This window comes from Dermacentor variabilis, chromosome 5, assembly GCF_050947875.1.
Source record: "Dermacentor variabilis isolate Ectoservices chromosome 5, ASM5094787v1, whole genome shotgun sequence".
Taxonomy (NCBI): Eukaryota; Metazoa; Arthropoda; class Arachnida; order Ixodida; family Ixodidae; genus Dermacentor; species Dermacentor variabilis.
The window spans coordinates 17,602,951-17,621,221 of NC_134572.1; the positions used below are offsets into that span (position 1 = coordinate 17,602,951).

An 18,271-nucleotide genomic window follows, 5' to 3' on the forward strand; every position below is an offset into this window, starting at 1 on the left:
TGAATAAGACCTAAATACCTCATATTAATCTCTCGAATGAGCGCCCGCTGTTACTTTCCTGTGTCATACGGGGCATACAGGCATTACTTCAAAAGAGAGCTAGAAAGAGTGAAGCAAAATTCTGCCATAGTCACCGATAGACAACAAATAGTTTCTTATGATAACCTGTAGGCCATCTCGTATTGCGGTGTTTCTGCAGAGTGCTCATCCTGAGAAAGTAAGTTTGGTGCCCCCTAGTGACTGGCAAAGAAAATATTATTTTTTTTGCATGAACTGCTGAATTTGCGAAAGAAAATATGTATTCAGTACTCGCTTCGGCAAATAACTATATGAGAAATAACAATGTATGTGCGTTATTTATCGCTTGACTCGGTGCCGAACTTTCTGAACTCTTTGATTTATTAAGCGAACACTTCACGCGCATACTGCCAGAGTCACACACGAAGCTCTTGTAAAAAATAGAGTACGAAATGTGTGCTGTGCTCTCTAGAACAACATGGCTGGATAGAAACATGTAAGCGGAAACCTTGAAGTGGCTTTCATTAGCGGGCTGAAGTTAGCGTCTCGAGATAGTTACGTTTGTACCTACGTTTGCAGAATTATCTTGAAATCGTAGAAGTGACAACGTCGCATTTTGATTTTGTTGTTTCGATTGCATCTCGCCGAGATATACGGGACGCCGTAGCAACGCCGCTGTTGTGTGACATTCGACGATAGGGATCACCTAGTGTGCAAGGTTGATTCTGTGTTGCGCCAGCATCACGACGCTGTTAGGATACGGAAGGAAGGGTGAACCGGTTCGTCACCTCCTCGGCTTCTAATTGGATCGTGGATGCGTAATCCTGCACCGTCCGAAAGCCTTCGTAGGGGAAACAGTGAGGCGGAGATATCGGCGATCCGCGTTCAAGGTTTCTCTCCCGTTCCGTTGACTTAGTTTCTCCGACCCCGTTTCAAAACACAACAAACACGAAGCGGGGCACGGAGGCAAGGTGAAGGAGGAAGGGGAAGGAAAGGAGGGAATTCGCTCTTTGAGAGTTCAGTGCCTCTTAGAAACGGCGTCAGTGCACTCGAGCATAACGTCGCCAAGCAGCATTTTAGAAGAGAGCGCCATACACACCGGCAGCACCAGACATCGCTGGCACTGTTGCGGAGATGATGCCGTGTCACGCATTACTTATAATTTGCCTGTTGGCATTTGTCTCTGCGGGAGGTGTACCGCAGGTCTACACAGAGACAGGCCTCGTCTCTGGAGAACGGTTAACTGTCAACAAGCGTCAGGTGGACGCGTTCTTAGGTATACCGTATGCTACGCCTCCCCTTGGAGATCTGCGCTTCAAGAAACCAGAGCCCGCCAAGCCCTGGAAGGGAACGCGCAGTGCTACGAAGAAGCCGCATCCCTGCGTCCAGACGGACTTGCCATTGGCGGAAAAGCTTCCATTCAATTATTCCAGCGCGAGCGAGGACTGCCTTTACCTCAATGTGTGGAGACCGGCGAAGCATTGTGCAGCATCCTTATCGAAATGTGACGCTAAGCTGCCCGTCGTCGTCTTCATACATGGTGGAGGATTCCAATGGGGAGACTCGGCGCTGTTCTTGTATGACGGAAGCAACTTCGCGCCGACAGCGAACGTCGTGTTCGTGACATTCAACTACAGAGTCAGCATTTTCGGGTTTCTGTCGCTGGACAACAAGGAGCTTCCAGGTAATATGGGACTCTGGGACCAACATCTTTTACTCAAATGGGTTCGTGCCAACATCGGTTACTTCGGTGGTGACGCCGACGATGTAACACTTTGGGGACAGAGTGCTGGAGGTGCTTCGGCCGGATTTCATGCTGTTTCTCCGCACAGCAAAGGACTGTTCAAGCGCCTCATCATGCAGAGCGGCACCCCAGCGCTCACAATCCTCAACGTGTCTCACAGGAGGGCGGCCAGGATGTCAGCGGTGGCGGACACCGTCGGATGCTTTGACCACAAGCGTAGCTTGATGGAGCAGGTCGAAGACGTACTGTCCTGCATGAAACAGGTGGACGCGCGTAAGATACTTGATGCTGTCAATGCTGAAAAGCCACTGAACCAGTTCTACCCGCCCACACATGGCGACGAGTTCCTTCCTGGCGACCCTCTTTCCGATGGCACCTGGAATCACCTGAACACCAAGGAACTGTTTACGGGACACACGGCGAATGAGGGCAACTTCCTCGTGCGCAATATACGGCGTTCTGCACCCGTTCTCGAAAACATCCTTAATGATGACTACCGCTTTATTACGACCGTCGTTCTGTCGGTAATGTTCCAGATACCTGTGTCCTCCGGTAGGCATATTGTGAAAGAGTACTTCGGCGACTACGACGAAAAGCACAGCAAGAAAAAGGTGCTCGAGATCCTGGACGACATGTTCGGCGACGTTGTCTTCAACTGTCCCACGATGTTCTTCGCGGAAAAGGCGTCCCAGCAAGGCATCAATACGTATGCGTATATCTTTGCCCATGTCCCCTCCACTTCACCCTGGCCGAATCCAAAAGGCCCAACACATGCGGACGACATCCCCTTCATGCTGGGAACTCTAGATTTTTTTGCTGACCCGTCGAAGCTCACAGACGTCGTGACCGAGAAGGCCAAGCATCGTCTCGCTATCGGGGCAGCGAGAATCACACCAGAGGAGCGTCAGCTTGCTAACCAACTCCAGGAGATGCTCTCCACGTACTTCAGAACAGGGTATGGTGAAAACAAGAAAAGCATGCCCAATTATAGTTTTTACAGAGTTCGCAAACATGGGAATTCCGAATGTCAATGCGAGAACAAGTGTTTTTTTTTTTGTTTCATGGCAAAGTTTTCTCTACAACTTCAAATGGTGATTAGCAATGTTTCTCTCAGAATTTTGAAGGTATCAGAAATAACTAGTTGTATTTAGTTTAAGTAGTCACTCTCACTGTTCTTATTTACTATGCGATGTGGCGTCGCCTTGTTTAAGAATGGTTACCAGTTTCCAAGAGGCAAAACTATATATCAGTTCGAACGCTGTTATCGGGAAAGTAAAAATAATATTTCGATGTGGTGTCGCCTTGTTTAAGAATGGTTACCAGTTTCTAAGAGGCAAAACTATATATCAGTTCAAATGCTGTTATCGGGAAAGTAAAAATAATATTTCAACAACTTTTGACGATATAACTTGGAAGCGAACAGTTTTGTTTACTGTTATCCGCACAGCCATTGATGTTATTCCGAGTAAACAACAAGTCCTGAACGTGAATCAATCATGATGCGTGCTCGCTACGCATAGGTAATTAATGGTTTTCGACACGCTTCTCTTGTTCCTCATTACGTCATTCGCTCAAACGCAACCGAGGCAGACGGGTGCACAAGACGCCGAACGGACGCTATGATTGAGTGTTCGGACAACCGACGTGTGCGTATGGTCCTGTGGAAAATGGCTTCTACATCCTGAAGAAACAAGTCAACGACTCGCCGTGTTGTGTAGTGCGGCACAGTTGCTCGATCATGTCTTCGTCTTTAAGATTTTGCAGCAGTGGGTGGATATGTGCCAGTGTCTGCATCGTGACCTATCTCCTGAACTACGGCCTCGCCTCTCCCGTGGTTCGTATACACGCAGGATCTGTTAAGGGAAAACAAATACAAACCGATTATGGAGATGTCGACGCTTTCCTCGGAATCCCATACGCGCAGCCACCAGTCGGGAACCTTCGTCTGTCTAGGCCGCGACCTGCTGAAACCTGGAATGGAACCTACGCTGCGACCAAGTTTCCTGCTCCATGTTTTCAACCGGATCAGGTATTCAACAACGACGCGCGGCTAAACTATTCTTCGTCTTCTGAAGACTGCCTCTACATTAACGTCTGGCGGCCAGCAAGCGCCTGCATCAACGAATCGGTTTGCGAGACTACGGAGCTTCCTGTACTGGTGTTTCTGCACGGCGGAGGCTTCCAATTCGGGGATTCCGGACTGCGCATATACGACGGCACAAACTTCGTGGCACGGACGAACGTCGTCTTCGTTAGTCTAAACTACCGCGTGTACTTTTACGGGTTCCTCTCTGCAGAACGTCCAGCTCTTCCGGGAAACATGGGCCTCTGGGACCAGCTGATGGCTCTCAAGTGGGTGAAACGCAACATACGTCATTTCGGCGGCAACGAGCGAGACGTGACGCTCAGTGGTCACAGCGCGGGCGCAATAGCGGCCGGCATGCACGCCCTTTCGCCACAAAGCCGGGGCCTCTTCAGGAGGCTGCTCCTGCAGAGCGGCACTCCGCTCACGATGATCGTCGCGCTCTCGTACAGCGGAATCACTAAGTTCGTGAACACTGCGGTCACGCTAGGCTGCTACGACACTGGCCTAAGTCTGGACGCGCAGATTGGCAACGTCGTCGGCTGCCTCAAGCGCCTGGACCACGTCTCGATCCGCACCAGAATGGCGGCGGTGAACATCAAGCGTCAAATGTTTCTTCCGGTGTACGGCGACGACATGCTGCCTTTCCACCCGCTGGATGAGAAGAACATGGATATACACGTCAGAGAGGTGTTTCTCGGGACTGTGCGGGACGAAGGGACCTTCATCGTGTACGCGCTTCGCGCCGCCATGCCTTACCTAATGCAGTTCTTCGACCTCGACTACAGGCTGGCCGTGACGCTAGGCCTCAAGTTTGCGTTCGACATCCCCACACACACGGGAAAGAGCATCGTGCGAGCCTACTTCGGAGATTACAGCGTCTCCCACGACGACGGCACGATTGTGGATATTCTATCCGAGTTGATAGGCGACGCCGCGTTTGACTGCCCCACGAACCTGTTCGCCACGAAGGCGGCAGAGCAGGGCGCCCAGACGTACCGCTACCTGTTCGCATACAAGCCTTCGTACAGCTTCTGGCCCGACTGGGCTGGCATCGCTCACGGGTGCGAGTTGCCGCTGACCATGGGATCGCTGGGGTCGTTCAAGAGCGAGCCTCGATTCACTTCGCCCAGTGGAAAGTACGGGGACGAAACGAGGAACGGAAAGGCTTCGCAGGAGGATGAAATGTTCATGGAAGAGCTGCTGCAAATATGGTCCGCCTTCATTAGGGATGGGTATGTGAGTGAAAGGGGAGCACTGCTCGGAGAGCACCTGCGTCCTCGGTGTTCAGAGAACGGAAACACATCACACCATCCTATCCAACGGGCAACGTTTAACGCTCTACTGATTAAGTGGTATACCAAACCGCCAGTCATCAATACTGCTGACATGTGAAAAACATGCGGAAAATATCATCAGTCACAGAGTAATATTAATATTCCATTATTTTCTTTGCCATACTGCCACTTACGAGGTGCCTTTACCATATTATTTTCGAGAAATTGTCCTGTCCAATTCGCTAATTCAAAAAAAGAAAGAAAAGAAAGACAACGAGATGTTAGGTCAGTTGACGAAATGATAAACGGCTTCGCTTCTGAGTCCCAATGCCGGATTCAGAATGTCTTGATAGCTTTTTAGAGAAGCGGCCCTAATATATCACAGGAAAATCAAGCTCTGCGATGAATGGCGTCCTTCGACGTTTCATATTTATCGAAATGGTTTTTAGACTTTTAGTGCTTACCCACAGGTTTCTTTACATGATAAAAGGACGCCGATATAACCACTTGTTTCCAGGGGCGCAAGCATGGAACTTAAGATTATAGAAGGTAAAAAATAAACACAGATGGGTCTGTCTACAAATAATTCCATACCAAGCAAAGGCTGGCTTAAAGAACGTAAAGTACAACTGGTATGTCTCCTTCTCCATTAGGAAGCCAAAGATTCCACTGTCGAACGCTGAGTGGCCCAAGTACTCGGCCGAGAACCCGGAGTTCGTGTACCTGCAGCCCAGCAACTACACCCGAGGCTTTGGTCCCAAAAAGGAACGTTGTGAATACTGGAGACCGTTCCTACTCAAGCAGTAAGTATCAGTCGTGGTCATGTCTGTACTATAGCCGTCGGTATCACCGTCCAGCAGGATGGGCACGAAATAGGGAGCCGCGGTTAAAAAAACATGCGATACTTCCGGGAGACACACTGTCATTTAAGAAGCTTTAGGTCGCGCCGAACTCCGATGCCGCCTATTCAAACACATGTAAAACGCAGAGCCGCTTTTCTGAGATAACCTGTGAGCCGATTTTAATGACATGTGTTGTATTTGAGAGAGAATGTTAAATTGTAGCAGCTAATGAAAATGTTAATTGACCGAAATGTTAATTTAAGGCCTGAATTTTTTAAAAGCAATTTTCAAAAATTGGTAAGGCTGAAAAAAAAAAGATGGAAGCACGAACTTTACAAATTCGTAGCTTTGTACTAAGAACGGATATCGCAGTTCCGTAAACTGCATCCCTTGGAGCATCCAAAGAAGACAAATTTGATTTATCAAGCTACATGTTACGTGAATTTGTTTGATCGCTCGTAAAGGTATTGCAAGAGTGCTTCTCGATATCAGTGGCCTATTTGAGAGCCATATATAATGCAGCAATTTTTTACGCTTTAGATCTACTAATATATACAATTCCCAGAATTTTGTTATTGTTTTTCATTGCTGAGTTACAGAGTTGCAAACTTCATATTTTAGTTTGCTGGAAATTGGCGATCTTCAACAATTTTTATTAAAAAATTGACGATGTAAATTAAAAATTTGCTACCAACAGTCACTAGATTTAAGCTATTTCTTTAAAACGCAAGGAAGCTCATCGAATTTGATGCAGCGATTGGGGAGCAAACTTATTTCTTCTTTCCCATCTATTTAGATAGGAGACCCTGAGCTAAAGCTTCCTATTAAGTGCTCCTCCTTGTTTCTTTGTTTACTCACTGGCTATGAAAATTAGGTGAGAGAGAGCGGGCGGCTCCAAGAGGCGCGTTGTCTTTGTAATGCAGGGTCCTTTAGGTGTGCCATCATAGCCGCCTGCTCGCCGCCCTCTTTAGCTATATCTGCTCGTTACCTGTGTAATACCACAGGGAATTATGACATCCTATATTCTCCTCACCATTACGGTAGTTTGTATTCACAGCAATGCTATCCGCTGCATGCTTAGAAGTAGTAGTCAAGCTCTTGACTGGGAAGGCTTAAGAGTGAGGATCAACGGCGAATATCACAGCAACCTTCGGTTCGCAGATGACATTGACCTGTTCAGCAACACTGGGGACGAATTACCACATATGATAGAGGACCTTAACCGAGAAAGTGTAAAGTGGGGTTCAATATTAATATGCAGAATACCAAGGTAATTTTCAATAGCCGGGCAAGGAAACAAGTATTGAGGACCGCCAGTCAACCTCTAGAGTTTGTACAGGAGTACGTTTACTTAGGCCAATTACTCACAGGGGAACCTGATCCATGAGAAGCACATTTACAGAAGAATAAAAATGACTTGGAGTGCATACGACAGGCATTACCAAATCCTGACTGTTAGATTACCCATGTCGTCGAAAAGAAAAGTGTACAGTCATTGCATTCTAATGGTGCTAACATATGGGACAGAAATTTGGAGGTTAACAAAGAAGCTCCAGAAGAAGTTAAGAAGCGCGCAAAGAGCAATCGAACGAGAACTGTTAGGTGTAACGTTGAGAGACAGGAAAAGAGCGGTGTGGATCAGAAAGAAAACGGGGATAGTCGATATTCTAGTTTATAATAAGAGAAAAGAATGGAGCTCGGCAGGCCAGGTAATGCGTACGGTAGATAACTTGTCGACCGTTAGAGTTACACAACGGACGCCAAGGGTAGGGAAGCATAGTCGAGGAAGGCAGCAAATTAGGTGGAGTGATGAAATTAGGAAATTTGCAGACACAAGTTGTAATCAGCTAACGCAAGAAAGGGATAATTGGACATTGCAGAGAAAGGCCTTCGTCCTGTAGTGGACATAAAAGTAGGCTGGTGATGATAATCATCATGACTATATTAACAGGTATATCATTATATTGCTCCCTTTACATCTCGTAGTCACCATAGAGTTCATAACGAGGAACTGCAATTAGTGTGCATGCCGCCTGCTAGAAAATAGCGACTGCCACAATGCACCATGAGGGACAGTGAGGCTGGCCAGGACACGCATTTCCTGTATCATCTAAGGCTATCAGGTGGGTTCGAGTATGATGTGAAATGTGAAAATATTGTGCTGGTGCAGGAGCGCGGACGTATCGCCTGAGAAGACGTCACGGTGGTCCGAGCCGTCGTCCACGGACCCGTCGCCACCCGCCAAGCCAACACGACCTGCTGTGCAGTATACGGCTCCCAAGAGTGACGTCAAACTGGAGCTGTACTCTAGCTCGTACATTCCAGAGCCGTCTATCGTGCTGTTCACTTTCGTCGCCTTCATCATCTGGATTTGCATGGCGTAGTTATATCCCGATACTAGTTATATTTCTCGATAAGTACCAGAGTCTAAAATCATCGTCCATCACTGAGCCAATCAACTCACTTCTTTTTGGTATCTTTGTAAGAGTGAGAAAATAATGAGATAACGGCAGGGGGGTCAACTTGCAAAACCAAAATAAGTACAACTGTTTGTACTGTATAATGCATAGTGACCTTCATGTAGCGACTTCATGGACTTTATTAGGTAGTGCGCGGATGCCTGGTTCAAACATTTCAGAATGCGAAAGTTTTCGTCATCACGCAGCTTCCGCCTACTTTTGTACACATAGGAAAAGTAGTTCACTTTGTCTTCTTTAGTAACTTACAAAAGCAGGGGCAGCTGCGTGACAGCGATGTTCGTCTTTGGCGCTGTTTCATCATGAAAAAATTTACGGTAATAAGGCAGGTGGTCAGCAGAGAGAAAAAGATTGAGAGCGAAAGAAAGGCAGAGAGGCTGTTCAGTCTGATAGTTCTCACGTGGGGCAGTGAAAGAGATAGAGAGAAAGTGAGTACGAAAGTTCCAGATTAAGGCACGCGCACTTGAAGCACAGCGCTTCTACAGTCAAGCAGAGGCCCAGCTTTTCATCACCCAGAAAAGCATGTGAGTGCTTCTTCAATCAGTATTCAGTAGGAATATTAACTAGCATGATTACAGAAGCACTCAACACTTGTTCGTTTTTGGAGAGATAGTCCATTGTGAATGTTGTGGCCCGAGGCCAGCCATTTCCATCAATGTCTTCTTCGTATTTAGTGGTTTGTTATGGAATGTCTCATAACGCGTCATTTCTATGCTTGCAGCAGCTTCTTTATGGCAATAGACACAAATACTACCACGGAGATATGTAAAGGTAACGTTTTATATCAGAAGTAAATATCTGATCCTAAGATAGGTTGCATGCCTAGCCACTGAGGTGTGCTTCTCTCGTTAGACTTTCTCAGAATGGAGGTACATGCAAATTACATGTGTTACATAGGCAGTTCTAAAAAAAAGTGTACGCAGTGTTTCTTTAAGAGATCAAAATTTCGTTTTATTTTAATAGTGTTAATAATCTGATCCAATTGCAAGCAGGTATTGCGATAATGGCAGCCAAAAGGGACACAAACTAGAGTGTTCCTGTTCGTTTTCTCTCTTGTTTTCTTTTTTTTTTTTTGCTTTCGAGACGCTACCGCAGATCTAGTGAGAAATTTCCAGTGTGTTCTGAGTCAAATAGGCGCCGTGCTATTGCACTTTCAAGGTGCTGGAAAAGCGCTCTCCAAATGAAGGGAGCAGAGTGCGCGCTTGGCTCAAGTCTCCGCACATGCTTCGCGAAATTATTGTTTTACCTGCTTGGCGACACCTCGAGGTGCATTGTTGGATAACCTTGCGACATAACTTGCTCTGCTGAGATCTAACGGGTCTCTCTTTGCCACATCAAGGAGTGACGCTAGGAAGTATCGAGGACTGCCTTTTTTAACGCCTACCCCTCCCAGAATACGGGCATTTATGGCCGTGAAATTCCTGTTGCATACTGCGCTGCACAAACGAGCTCTCTGATAACCTATTCTGGCGAATTTTTCTCCATTACAGCTGTAACAAAACTCTAAAGTACTGATCTGGCATCCCAGCTGTCTTTGCTATTTTAGTTCTCTTAAATTTTTATCTACCGCTATCGCCTTTATTAGGTGGGGCTCGCATAGATGCCTCATGCATCGGAGTCTTAGGTGTTTGCTCTGCTAAGGATGCTATGTCGACTGTGTTGAAATATAACGATTGCAACGCTGCATGGTCGCAGGTAGCAGTTAAAGTGGATGCTACAGCAAAGCCCTACTTAGTGAACTAATTGCGATTACGACGTCGCACTTTCAAGACGACTATCCCGGCGGTCATTCCTAGGGGAGTACATAGCAGAAATGTTGTCTCAGATGTTCCTAAACGCATTTCAGTAGTTCTTTGTTCCAATTAGTTTTACCTGTCCAATGATGAATTAGGCAGGATCAAAAATTCGTTGTCTAAGCTTCCCGTCTCCACAGAGACAGCCACAGAAATACGTGGAATGCATGGACCCGAACATACCACTGAGCACATGGAGGCTGACTGTACGATAATGTCGACATCCGGCCCCATACTGAGCTCACAGTGGTAAAGAACTGTACACGGTGAGAAAAAGGTTTGCTCCGAAGCACCACACGTGCGCCAATGTCCTTACCTGCATGGCCCAACAGATGTGGCCCCATAAAATTCAGCTAAAGAAAATACATCGTTGGACCAATGTTGTGCTACATGGTCTATAGAATAGACGGCGGATTTAGCGAAGCCAATATGAGAGTTGCCCATTCATGCTTCTCACTGCTTTCCTATTTGTGCCGTGAGACTTTCGCGGATTTACAATGTATCATATTTTGTAAATAAAGCACTTTTCCTTCGTTTTGTCTAGAAATACTGTTTATTAAACTTGTTCCCGCATTCCCGGTACAGCCATGTCTAATGGTGTTGAACGGTGACAAATGAGCTCCTATAAGGAAGCACTCGTACAATGTCAATACTCTCGTACAAAGTGAATTGGTAAAATCAAGAACGCAAGCTAGCTTATTAGGTAAGCGTCGAACTTATAACATAAATAATACATTTGGTTATTATAGATCATGGCTAGAGCACGATCCTGAAAAGGACTATTCGAGCGTTATTCGTGCTAATGCCTGCATCTCTTGTAGCCTTCTGTACCCAGTTAAGGGAAATCGCAGCATTCATAAATAAATAAAAAATATAAAAACTGAAGTCCTTCGAAAAAAATTTAGAATTGTCCATACATACAACGTAGGAGACTGAGCCTCACTATGTGTAATTTTGTTAGGTAGAAAAAGAGACAAAGAAAAGACTATACAGTTGCATTTACAGGCGCACCGTAGCAATGGGCAGAAAGAACAACCTGCGCAAACTTATGACGTCATCGTCGTCGTTCTCACAGCAATGCTCTTGATCAGTTGTAACTATTCTGTAGTATTACCCTGGGCGGCAGAGAAACCATACCGGAGCGTCTAAAATGAGTAAGCTGAAGCACAGTTGTAAGCCTTCAGCCTAGAGACGTGGACGACGTCACTGGACGAAATGAGATTTGACGATGCGGGATTGACGAGGGTAATTTCGTAGGTGACAGGAGTCACCTGATATAACAGACAGTATGGTCCCTTGTACCAGGAAATGAGCTTTCACAGTGAAGCTATTTATGCGGGCCTTATGCTGTCGTTGTCGGACGTCACTAAGATTATCGTCATCAGCAATGGCTCGAGCGTCGTCGTCTTCTTCCACAGCTAGCTCCGTTGCCTCTCGTCATTCCAGCGTACAATACGTGGAATGGGAAAAACCTACGAGTTTGATGACGAGGGGAGTCATAAGCAAATATTACGCATGGAAGAACTACGTACCAATAACGGTGATCTGCCGAAACATACATAGCCAACATGGCTGATAGAGTGCTGTTGAAGCGCTCCGTGAGGCCCCTAATCTGAGGATGGTAAGAGGTGGTCAGTCTATGCTGAGTAGAACAGCAACAGATAATTTCAGCAATCATTCGGGTCTAAAAGTGGTCAGTAAGCAACTGTCGCGGATCACCGTGAAGTAAGATCACGTCGCGTAGCTAGAAATCGGCAACATCTGTTGCACAACTGGTCGGCAGTGCCGCGGGGATCGAGTAGCGCGTGGCGTAATCAGTAGCCGCGGCTTCCCATTCCTTTCCCCAAGATAGATATGGGAAACGAAATTAGAAGCTCCAGTACCACTCGACAGAACGGTTCCGTGGTGACATCAATCTACTGAAGGTGACCGCAGTAAAAGCATTTTGGGACGTTGACATGATTCGCGAGCGGCCTTGTAATGGCGGAGGCCTGGCCAAAAGAAACTATGACGGACACGTTCGTAGGTGTGAGAAACACCAAGGTGTCCGGCAGTGGTTGCACCTTGTAGTTCGGTGATTACGCCCTGGCGTGAGTGTCTAGAGATGACCATAAGGAGGCCAGGTCCGTCAGGATAGAAATTACGGTTTTATAGAACACCTTACTAAACATACTGTTCCTGGCGCAAAGTAGAACATGAAGCAGGAGAACAGGAAAAAGGAGAGAGACGGAAGAGTACACACATCCAAGAGCACACACTGGTGGAGAGATGCATCATTAGGCGATGATTTCAGGCGTTCGATGATCACTCACATGGAATGGCCACCCGGTAGTGTCAAGTCAGACGCGGACAAAATAGAGTGGGTGGTGCCCTAATCAGCGTCGTCAGGGTCGTCGACAGGTTATTGGCGCAAGCAACCCGCTTCCTGATGCCGGCGGCCAGACTTACAGACAACCGAATATAAATATTCTTGTAGGTGCAGGCCCCAAAGCCCAATAAAGCGGCCGCTGCAAAGCTCCGTGGCGAGGAAAAGGAGCGCACACCTCCACCATAAATGCTACGTAGAAGATTAAGAGGCAATGAATAGACTAGATGCAGTTTATTTACAGGCGCGCTATAACAATATCCAGAATTGTTGATGTTGAATTATTTTGAACATTCTGCGCAAGGTTACGATGGTGTCGTCATCGTCTTCCCAGTCATGGCATGGTATAGATAGGCTTGTTCTTGATCAGTTGTAACCGTTCCGTAGCCATATGCTTAGCGTTACAGGAGCAGCCCGCAGTGTCATTGGTTTTAGCTACTGTGAGAGCGTCTCAGTTGCTGATACCACAAGAGGAAAGCTGGAGACACAACATTTAGAAATATAAGAAAGTAGTGTTTGTTAAACATCGCTTTTTGTTACACGTCTTCTTAAATAACGTTCCATTTACAGCATCTGTACCAACTGAACAATGATAATGATTATTGAATTAACGGCTATGCCAGAAAGGTATAGCTATTGGGAAACCACGCGACTATATCCAAACAGCGCTCTTCCTGTGTTCTTTCACTCCGTCGTCGTCTTGTTCGCGCTGTTCCCATTATGAATGTATACCAACTCGGCCAACTTTCTACTTCAATACAGTATATTTCTTGTACATGGGGCCGTTTTTTTGTGAAAATATGCGAACAATCTGAAGGTCCCCGACCTGAAGGTCTCCAAAGGTTCCCTGTGAACCTCTGAATTACATGCGTGCTTTGCGCTTCTTTCGGTTTCTCTCATTTGTATTCCTAAGCCGTGACCTCTTTCCCCTTGCAGTGTACCTTACTGGAGATATCTCGGGTTAACATTACCGCGTGTTTACTCTTTCTCTTCTTGCTAGTATAGCTGGAAGGCGTCGTTTTAAGACGGCGTTGATAAGCGGCGTCGAGTCCACAAGAAGAATTGCAGTGACTCTGTCATTGATGATGCGCCTTACAAAACAAAAAAAGAAAGGTTGCTTCAGCGCCAAATGCGCACTGAACGCAACTATGAACTGTCAGAACGCAGTCCAAGGTATCGGAAGGTGGTTCAACACACATCAAGAAACATTACTATACACACCGAAATTGAGCAGCCAAAATCGCAAAGGAAAGGCCCAGTATTGCACCGACTTCGAGAAATGGACCATGCACCTTGTAGCGCCTTGTAATCGACAGCTGCAGCTGCGTGTGGTGATTTCGCGTTACTTTGTTCAGGGGGCTTTTGGTTGTGCCGAAGTCTGTTTTTACGTGTATAGAAGGCGTGGGAGAGGCAGGACGGAATAATACAAGCAGGGTGCTTCAACTGTCGTTCTTTGCATGACAGTGAATATGTAACATTGTATATGCTTGCATAGTACTGCATATATAGTACCACACCGTTGAACTCGCGTACACATCATCTTTTATATCTGCGTAGCTTTCACCGGCTCTGCCATTACAAGTTATTCATAAATAGCGGGAAGAAAGGCGTAGCTTTACACAATCGCATTTGCTTGTCTTCTATTACATAGCGAGAGAGTGACTCGGAGGGACCAGAAGCGCGCGACTGGTCGAGCACAAGAACGGACAGTGTTCCTGTAAAATATTTGTAACACAAAAAGTTAGGGAAGCGCACAGAGATTCTCATACAGCACGGAGTTTCACGCCGTCTATTGTTTGCAATTACAAACAAATTTGTAATTTGTAATTTGCACGCACAACTTTAGGCTAGATCCGTTGTGCTGAACGGTAGACTGATTCAAATAATTCTGAAAAGAAACACTGTTCGTAATTTTAACATAGACGTTACGACTGTAAGTCTTCCTTTTTAAAGGGCGAATTTTATATAATATATATGGCTGCTGATTTATTTATTTATTTATTATACAGAATAGGAGTATTTCTTGTTGGGCTGGTTGATAACAGTTGGTAGTGGAGCTCGTTTTGTCTTGCCTTCACTCTCTATGCGTGTCAATTTGCGTCCCTCTTCTGACAGAAATACATAGAGATGGTAAGTTTGACGTTCTGACGTCAATGTTTCTGACACCTGGCAAAATTAAAAGAATGAAGAGGACTTGGGCAGGTCATGTGATACGTACGACACACAGCCAGTGGTTTATTGCAACAACGGAACTAATGCCATCGAAACGAAACGTAGAGACGAGCGGCAGAGTTATTCAGAGCCTTGTAGGTATAAGGCTAGGTTTGGCTGGCACAAAACAGTGACAACTGGGAATCTCTGGGATATGGCTGTGCGCTGCAGTGGAATAAATTAGATTGCTGCAGCTGCTTCCCTGTTACTTAATAGATGAGGGTTAATTGTCTCACTTTCTTTCCCAAAAGAATATTTACGTGTAATATATTATCTTACAATCTGCTTGTGACTTACGACGTACATATCCAGCAGGCTTAATATGCTTACTTATATCAAGTACCTAGAATTATGTCGTAACTTTGTTTAGCACAACGCTCCGCGTTTCTGACGCATTTCTCAAGGTCCGCAAATGTGCCTTTCAGAAGTTCACGTCACACAGTTATGTAGCCCTACTGACATAACCTCGCCTTGCCAAAGTTCTCCGTTTGCTGTGGCCTTGGTTAGGCAATTCAGTCAAGGCTTCCTTTTTCTATAGACTGACCTCGGCATAAGCAAAATGAAGAACACAGCAACTACGGAAGTGTATGCTCGTTATGACCTGCGTGGCCTGTGAATGCGCGGCCTGGTTAACCACCAATGACTGATAGTCACTAATCTAAACAACGTATAAAGCCACTCCATGCGGTAACCTTATTGTCTACAGCAAATTGAACTAAAGGGGCTCCAGCCACGATTCTGTTATGGCTCATTGACTTGGGCAGCGTGACACAAATCAGATGTTAAAGAAACATGAGCACGCTCGCATGCTCGCACTCACATATACACAACGAAACGAACAGGATGTGGGCTGCACCTACAAAACTTTCATTGAAAATGCACACACACACACGCACACATACAACCAAAAGCTATAAAATAGACAAAAGTAAGGCAATTTCTAAAACTATGATGACAAATTAACTGCGCGAGCAAAAAACGTACGCACCGGATACAACGATAGACCTGGCACTGATTTACGACTACGGGGTTTTCTTTTCCATGCCGACGTTATATATGTGGTCACAAAAATAAAAAGCAAGAGTAAATGCAATAAAACTTAGCACGAGTGTCAAAGGTAGCCACACAAATCAAAACTAAATGTTAAAAAATAGGAAAAAGAAAAGTCCCTTTGCCTAAGTGATATGCATATAACTCCAGGGAAAACACGAGGAAGGCGGGAGATGGAAATTCAAGACGATGAACAAAACGAGAACAAAACAAGGTCAAAGCGAGAGACAGCGTTTCTACAAGTGGACTTGTCGAAAAAGATAGCGTGTAACATAAAAATAATAGTAGCTATATAGTTTCTAAAGAAACCAAGAGTACTAACGCTGTGTGCTCGTCTTTTGCTCGCGCTGTTGGTTTGTTACCACGAGAGAGAGAGAGAGAGAGAGAGAGAGAGAGAGAGAGAGAGAGAAAGAACAGGTGAAACGAGACAGGTCAACAGGATTAGCTATCCAGTTTGCTACATTACGCCGGGGGAAGAGGAAAGAGTTTAAAATGTGAAAATGGACGCAAACATGGGGAGAAAGTCTGTCCGCATTAGTACAAAAAAGACGAACTGATAATGGATATGTACAGCTTTTCATTCAGTTCCCACGCTTCATGAAAAAGCATTACCTCTTTTTGAGCAACACGGGGCTGACGTCGGTTGGAACCAGGGTCCAATAATTCTGTTTTCTGTAGGTCGACGGCTGGCCACGCGTGGTGTAGAGCGCTTTTCTTAGTGCAGTAAAACGCGGGCGATGACATAGAACGTTTGCAATGGTATCTCTGCATCCACAAACAACACCTTCACATACACATATTCACATTTGTTAACATGATTTTCCAATTAGCCTATGCACGCACTTGACTTAATCGGGCATATATTTGACGAACTCACGTAATAGCAAGTCACGGCGGCGTGCGGGAAAATATATAAACAAGAGTCGTGGCTGGTCACTCCTATGAAACGTATACATGTGTCATTTAATGACCAAGTTACGCAAATAAAAAAAAATTAAATTATGGTGTTTACATGCCAAAGCCACTATCTGATTATCAGGCCCGGCGTAGGGGAGGACTCCGAAAATTTCGACCACCTGGGGTTCTTTAATGTGCACCTAAATCTAAGCACACGGGTGTTTTCGCATTTCGCCCCCAACGAAATGCGGCCGCCGTGGCCGGGATTCGATCCCGCGACCTCGTGCTCAGCAGCCCAACACCATAGCCACTGAGCAACCACGGCGGGTGATATTACATCCAATACACTCAAGAGGGACCAGAAACTGAAAATAATAAAAAAGACAGCGAAAGAGAATAGGCTGGAATAGGTTCCCGACTGCAAGATCTCTAGACTACTGCTCAGGCGCTCACAACGTCAACCTATAATGTAGAACGCCCCAGTGGCCACATTTTTGAAGCGAGAGTGTTCGAGCACTTCAGCGCTCGTGCCGCTGCGTGCAAGAGAAAGAATTTGCGAAACTTGAGACCTGCTTTCCTGCCGCGGTTCGAAAGACCGAAGGGTGTCATAAAGAAGTAAAACGCTATGCCAAAGCGAGCACAAACAACTGACATGCACGTAGGCGTAGGAATGTGGTTTCGAATGGGGCTAGCTGAGGTGATGAGCAATAGGAAAACAAATCTGGTCACGTATTTGCACATGGACTCGAAAGCCGACGCTAAGCATTCGAAAAGAGAAAATCAGAGCGAAGCAAACTTTGGTTGTTGCAACACTTCATGCGATTTTTCGGAGGAAAGAAGCCCAGATCTTAAATTGCGGTGCATAGCTTGGCTAAACGAAGAATGGCATTGGGAACGATAGCTTGAAAACCCCGGACCCAGAAAGCGCAGCAGTGCGCATGTCGTCACAGAGCTGAACTTTGTTCCGCTCAGCGTTATCGCTGGAGGCATATCGCTCGGACAAAGAACATTCTATCCAAGTTTTCCTTTCTCGTTTTTTTTTTTTTTTTTTTTTTTTTTGCAAATGGGACTGCAGAAGCGTTGCGGAAAAGGGAGACCTATAGACAGGAAATACGCTCCCTTGCAACTGGCAGTGCATGCGCAATACGTACCTGGTGGTTTGTCTCTGAAGATATACTTAGTTGCCAGTGAACGTCTTTCCTGTCCAGGTCTCCTTTTTCTACAACGCTTCTGCGCTCCTTTTTGAAAAAATCATGTCAAACCAGCTAGCCCAGCAGCTTACTCTTCAACATTCTTCAACAGCTTACTCTTCAAAAACTAATTTTGTCGACTACTTTTGTTACGCCCTCTTCTCTTTCGACCGCAGTATGTTGTGAATAAATAAATAAATAAATAAATAAATAAATAAATAAATACTTCCCGTTGCGATTGAAGGAATTCAGTCGCTGGCAAAATTAGCGAGAAAAGGCGAGTAACAGTACTCTAGAGGTAATCAATAAAGCGTTTACAATAGC

The 18,271-nt window shown here is 45.8% G+C and overlaps 2 protein-coding genes across 2 annotated transcripts; both read left to right on the plus strand.

Moving 5' to 3' along the window:
* The first annotated feature begins 1,152 nt into the window (after nucleotides 1-1,152).
* LOC142582146 (acetylcholinesterase-1-like) lies at nucleotides 1,153-2,857 on the plus strand. Its single transcript, XM_075691542.1, has 2 exons — nucleotides 1,153-2,717; nucleotides 2,833-2,857. Exons 1-2 carry the CDS (start codon nucleotides 1,153-1,155, stop codon nucleotides 2,855-2,857), a joined length of 1,590 nt encoding a protein of 529 aa, XP_075547657.1.
* Nucleotides 2,858-3,390: 533 nt separating this feature from the next.
* Nucleotides 3,391-10,772, plus strand: LOC142582317 (acetylcholinesterase-1-like). Its single transcript, XM_075691886.1, has 3 exons — nucleotides 3,391-5,080; nucleotides 5,776-5,925; nucleotides 8,135-10,772. Exons 1-3 carry the CDS (start codon nucleotides 3,501-3,503, stop codon nucleotides 8,346-8,348), a joined length of 1,944 nt encoding a protein of 647 aa, XP_075548001.1. The 5' UTR covers nucleotides 3,391-3,500; the 3' UTR covers nucleotides 8,349-10,772.
* Nucleotides 10,773-18,271: the final 7,499 nt, after the last annotated feature.